This window comes from Natrix helvetica, assembly GCF_964273705.1.
Source record: "Natrix helvetica genome assembly, chromosome: 16".
In the NCBI taxonomy this organism is placed as follows: Eukaryota; Metazoa; Chordata; class Lepidosauria; order Squamata; family Natricidae; genus Natrix; species Natrix helvetica.
Genome location: NC_138563.1, coordinates 8,716,930 through 8,723,132, shown reverse-complemented (window position 1 = coordinate 8,723,132; position 6,203 = coordinate 8,716,930). Strand labels below are relative to the sequence as shown.

Below are 6,203 nucleotides of genomic sequence, written 5' to 3'. Positions count from 1 at the left end.
CATCTATCTCTATCTCTCATCTATCTATCTATATCTATCCTCTCATCCATCTATCTATCTATCTATCTATCTCTATCTATCTGTCTATCTCTATCCTCTCATCTACATATCTCTCTATCCCCTTTATCTATCTATCCTCTCATCCATCCATCCATCCATCTATTTATCTATCTGTCTAACCTCTCATCCATCTATCTATCTATCTATCTATCTATCTATCTATCTATCTATCTATCTATCATCTCTATCCTCTCATCTCTCTCTTATCTATCTATCTATTTATCTATCTATCTATCTATCTATCTATCTATATCTATCCTCTCATCTATCTATCCTCATCCATCCATCCATCTATCTATCCTCTCATCTATCTATCTCTATCATCTCATCTCTCTCCCTATCCTCTCATCTCTCTCTCTATCCTCTCATCTCTCTCTCTATCATTCTTTTTCCTATCTATCTCTTATCTATCCTGTTATCTATCTATCTATCTATCTATCTATCTATCTATCTATCTATCTATCTATCTCCTCTATCTATCTATCTATCTATCTATCATCTCTCTATCTCTCTATCTATCTATCTATCATCTATCTATGATCTATTTATCTGTGTATCTATCTATATCTATCCTTTCATCTATCTATCCTTTCATCTATCCTCTCATCAATCTATCTCTATCTAATCTATCTATCTATCTATCTATCTATCTATCTATCTATCTATCTATCTATCTATCTATCTATCTATCTATCTATCTATCTATCTATCTATCCGCTCATCAATCTATCTCTATCTAATCTATTTATCTATCTATCTATCCTCTCATCAATCTATCTCTATCTATGTATCGATCGAACACTCTTACATCCATCTCTATGGTTTCCCCCTTCAGGAAAGCTTCCTCTCTTCCCCTGCGTTCTCTATGGCAGCTGCCCTAAGCTTCCCGCCCATTCGCCACGGAGGACATCTTCCTGCCCGGCAACATCCGGGTCATTGCGGCCGCGCAGGCGCAGCGCGGCCTCGCCGGACCCACGACGAGGATCCCTGAGGGAGGCGGCGCGCTCGGGCGGTTGCGGCGAAGATGGCGGAGGAAGCGGAGGAGGCCCCGGCTGCCCTCGGCCGCGGCAAGACGGAAGACGTCGAAGAGCTCCCAGGGGCAGAAGCCGGTGAGAGGGACACCCGGGGCGGGTGGAAACGGGGGACGGCGGCGCTGCCGGGATACCGGAGGAAGATGGGGGGGGGGACACCGGATGAGGGCGGGGTCCACGGGGGTTTCTGGGGAGACCCAGGGAGGCTGGAGGGCCCCGATCCGGCTCCAGTTTTAGCGGGGGAAAGCGGAACTTCCCGAACTTCGGTGTAAGATAGTCTGCTCCTGGACAGGGAGGCTCTTCTTCTCCACTGTCTTGGATCCCGGCCCTGCGTGGCTCCAGCTGCCAACTGAGGTTCTCGTGAGGGGGTATCATACAAATGGGAAGTGGTGGTGGGGAGACATATAAATTAAAGAGGCCAAACAACCCCAATTAAATAGGCAAAAGCTAGAGACAAAAAAAAAAAGATTAAACAGGCAGAAGAATTAAATAGGCAATATATATATATATTAAATATTGAATGTGTCTTTGCGAAGCGTTAGAAATAGGAGAGATGGCATTTTTGCTCCCCTTTAATAATCTGTGCAGTCACTTAATGACGGGATTGTGGTGTTAAGCGAGGTGATTGCCCCCCTCTCTCTGTACGTTAAGGAAGTTAAAACTGTTGACTTACAAAACACTTCACTCACCATTTGAAGTTACAAAGGCATTGAAAATGGCAATAGCACTTAGACTGCTTCATAGTAATAATAATAATAATTTAATTTGTTAGCCGCTCCCTCTCCGCAAGGGACTCGGGGCGGCGTACAATAAAAATATACATACATACATATAAACATGTAGATACACACATATACATACATATACATACATGCATGGAGGAGGTGATAATTAAATATACATTACATTAATAATAATAAAAATTAGCCATTAAAAATACCCCAAAATAATAATACAATTTAAAAAGGACTGTCAGGAGGAATAGGATAAACTACGGTTGAGCCAGGCCAGATAATTGAAAGAGGTGGGTCTTGAGCTTTACACGGAAGGAGCGGAGATCGGAAGTAATCCTGATGTCAGGGGGGAGGTCATTCCACAGGGCTGGGCCCATCACAGAGAAGGCCCTGCTCCTGGGTGTCGCCCCCCGACACTGTTTAGCGGACGGCACCCGGAGTAGTCCCTCTCTGTGTGAGTGGATTGGTCGTAGGGATGTATGGGGCAGGATGCGGTCCCGCAAGTAACTAGGTCCTGTGCCATGGGACGCTTTAAAGATCATAATCAAAACCTTGAAACGCACCGATAGACCACAGGAAGCCAGTGCAGCTCGCGCAGGAGAGGTGTTACATGGGAGTGCCTAGTCCTCCCCATAATCACCCGCGCGGCCGCATTCTGGACCAACTGTAGTCTCCGAGTGCATCTCAAGGGAAGCCCCATGTAGAGAGCATTGCAGTAGTCCAGGCGAGACGTCACTAGCGCATGGGTGACTGCGTAGGGCATCCCGGTCCAATAAGGGGCGCAATTGGCGCACCAGGCGGACCTGGTGGAACGCCCCCCTTGCCACGGCTGTTACATGGTCATCCATGGACAGCCGGGCATCCAGGAGGACGCCCAAATTGCGCGCCCGATCCATGGGGGCCAGTTGCTCGCCCCCGATGGCCAGAGATGGAAGCAACTGGTTGAACCGGCGGGCCGGAAGCCACAGCCACTCCGTCTTGGAGGGGTTGAGCTTGAGTCGGTTGTCATCCATCCAGATCCGTACGGCTTCCAAGCACCGGGACATCATTTCGATGGCCTTGTTGGGGTGGTTCGGGGTGGAGATGTATAGCTGAGTATCATCAGCATACAGATGATATCCCACCCCAAAGCCACGGATGATCTCGCCCAGCGGTTTCATGTATGTGTTGAACAGGAGTGGCGAGAGAACCGACCCCTGTGGCACCCCACAAGTGAGGGGTCTCAGGGTCGATCTCTGCTCCCCTGCCAACACACGTTGCGTCCGGCCGGAGAGGTAGGAGCCGAACCACCGTAAAACGGTGCCCCTGACTCCCAACCCCCCTAGTCGGTGCAACAGGATACCATGGTCGATGGTATCGAAAGCCGCCGAGAGATCTAATAGGACCAGGATAGAGGAACAACCCCTATCTCTGGCCCTCCAGAGATCATCAACCAACGCGACCAAGGCCGTCTCCGTGCTGTACCTGGGCCGGAAGCTGGACTGGCGCGGGTCTAGATAATCATCTTCCTCCAGGTGACGTGGAAACTGTTGGGCCACCACATTCTCTACAACCTTCGCTAAAAAGGGAAGGTTGGAGACCGGACGATAATTAGCTAGCTCCGTTGGGTCCAGGGAAGGCTTCTTGAGTAGGGGTCTCACAACCGCCTCTTTCAAGGCGGCCGGCAGAGACCCCTCACCCAATGAAGCGTTCACTAGGCCCAGGAGCCAGTCGCGTGTAACCTCCCAGGATGCCAGTACAAGCCAGGAGGGACACGGGTCCAATAAACATGTGGTAGGTCGCAGACGTCCACGTAACCTGTCCAAATCCTCGATGACAACCGAGTCAAACTCCTCCCAGAATGGTCTCTCAAGACTCGCTTCGGGCGTCTCCACTGGACCACTGAAAGGGACCCATCCCATCCGGATTTGAGCGACTTTGTCCTGCAGATATTTTATTTATTTCTTGGATTTCTAAACCGCCCCCTCTCCCAGACAGGGACTCTAAACCGCCCCCTCTCCCAGACAGGAATTCTCCCAAATTCCTCTGCTCTGCCCTGTAGAGGGGCTTCCCGCGGCCTCTGAAACAGGAGGGAGCGGTTCACCCGGAACAGGGCAGCAGGGCGGTTATCTGCGGACGCAATAAGGGCGGCACAATGTTGTCGTTTGGCCGCTCTTAATAATAATAATAATAATTTTTAAAAAAATTTATTTGTTAGCCACACCCTCTCCCGAAGGACTCGGGGCGGCGTACAATAAAAAACATATAAAATACAAATATGGACAATAAATACACAAAATGGACATATACGTGGAGGAGGTAGACAGATGGATGGAAACAATTAAAATCACAGTTTAAAATCCCCTAAATAAAATCACAAAATTAAAAAACCCGTCAGGAGCGATATCATCAAACTATGGTTGAGCCAGGCCAGCTACTTGGAATAGGTGGGTCTTGAGCTTTACACGGAAGGCGCGGAGGTCAGAGGTAATCCTAATATCCGGGGGGAGGTCATTCCACAGGGCTGGGCCCGCCACAGAGAAGGCTCTGCTCCTAGGCGCCGCCCCCCGGCACTGTCTGGTGGACGGCACCTGGAGAAGTCCCTCTCTGTGTGAGCGAATTGGCCCTTAATGCCACAAGGTACGTCCTTAAGTAGGTTCGTGCCTGTGCTCGGTCAAATTCGGAGCGGGAGGATCTCCAACGACTCTCTAGGCGTCTCTTGTGGCGTTTCATCACCCTTAGCTCCTCGGTAAACCAAGGAGCCAGGGTGGTACGTTGCCGCAAGAGAGGCCGCAAAGGCGCCACTCGGTCTAGGGCCCCGGCAGTCGCACTATTCCATGCGGCTACCAGGTCCTCCACCCGGGGGCGGGTCAGGTCTACAGGAGATGGCCCAAGCTCCGTCTGGAACTTATCTGGTTCCATCAGGCGCTTGGGGCGGAACCATCTAATGCCTTCCGGTTCCGCCTCCCCGCAGCGGGGGGTAGCACCAGGGAAGTCAAGTCGGAGAAGTGAGTGATCTGACCATGACAGGGGAGTGATAGTTAAATCCCCTATTCCCAGATCACTCGTCCACTGGCCAGAGACAAAAACAAGGTCCAACGTGTGGCCCCCTTCGTGGGTAGGGCCCTGAATTAATTGGGTCAGGTCCATGGCTGTCATGGAAGCCATGAACTCCCGAACCCCCTCAGACGCTTCTCCCATCGACGGCAGGTTGAAATCCCCCATCACTAAAAGTTTGGGGGTCTCAACCGCCACCGATGAGATCAGCTCGAGGAGTTCAGGCAGGGCCGCTGATGTATAGCGAGGAGCCAGGTATACTATCAGGAGGCCCAACTGCCTCCCTGGACCCCATCTCACGACAAGGGACTCACACCCGGATGTCTGCGGCACAGTGAACTCTCTCGGCTCTAAGTCTTCCCGGATAATCACTGCTACCCCACCGCCCCTTCCCTGGGCCCGAGGCTGGTGAAATGCTCGATAACCTGGTGGGCACATTTCCATGAGGGGTAAACCTCCCTCGTGACCCAACCAGGTCTCAGTTATTCCTGTGAGGTCCGTCTCCCTCTCCAGAATTAAATCATTGATGAGGAGGGCCTTGTTGACAACGGACCTCGCATTGCATAACAACAGCCTCAGGCCTTGGGTCTGTAGATCCTGACCATCTAGTATGCAGGGGTTGGTACAAGTGACCGGGTATAACCAATAACCCCGGTCTCCCAACCGACTATGCGTTCTTAATCTGTCCTCGCACCTGCCCCTCCCTACGACCGTTGGTATCACGGAGCCCTGTAATGGAATGTTGTCTTCCCTCTCCTCCCCCCCCTCCGCTCCCTCCTCTTTTGACCGCACCTAATCGCCTGGCTCTACCATCACTCCTGACCTGGTCCATCCCCCCCCCCCCCATCCCTGGAACCCCTTACAATTTTTAGAAAACAATTAGTTAAAAAACCCCTCAAAGAACGCTTCCTCCACCTCTCTGGGTTAATCAACCCGTCCTCGAGGTGGGCCCTTGAAAGGGCTGGAGGCCATAGTTGCGAGAGGGGGGACTCTCGCAGCCGCAGTAGGTCTAACCTCGAGTATAACATGTTAAACAGGGCCAAAGCTCGTCCAGTGGGTGCTGTTGATGTTAATATGAGTTAGCTAACCACAATTTCCCACTAAGGGGATAGTCCTGGCTAAGGGGATAGGTAGATGGAAATAGTCCACATCTTGATGGAGATGATGGGCTGATGGAATAATGAGAAAGCCAGCTGGTAAATAAAGAGGACTGGGAGATGGTTCGTAGTGGGCGGTAGGGGCAGGTAGTCTGAGGTAAATGAGTGGTAAATGAGTAGGGGGGGCGGGTTGTGATAAGCGCGGCAGGGGTGCAAAGTCAAACCTTCTGCTTAGGCCTCTGCTG

At 51.0% G+C, this 6,203-nt stretch overlaps 1 protein-coding gene across 2 annotated transcripts in view; it reads left to right on the top strand.

Moving 5' to 3' along the window:
* The first annotated feature begins 974 nt into the window (after positions 1 to 974).
* Positions 975 to 6,203, top strand: part of LOC309400161 (pre-mRNA-processing factor 39-like) — a 37,376-nt gene continuing 32,147 nt past the window's right edge. The window contains exon 1 of one of the 2 annotated variants that reach the window (XM_081968529.1): positions 975 to 1,169. In XM_081968529.1, the coding sequence (XP_081824655.1) occupies positions 1,085 to 1,169 (85 nt within the window). In that variant the 5' untranslated portion in view covers positions 975 to 1,084. The remainder of the gene's footprint in view (positions 1,170 to 6,203) is intronic. The other variant, XM_081968528.1, reaches the window with a different exon arrangement.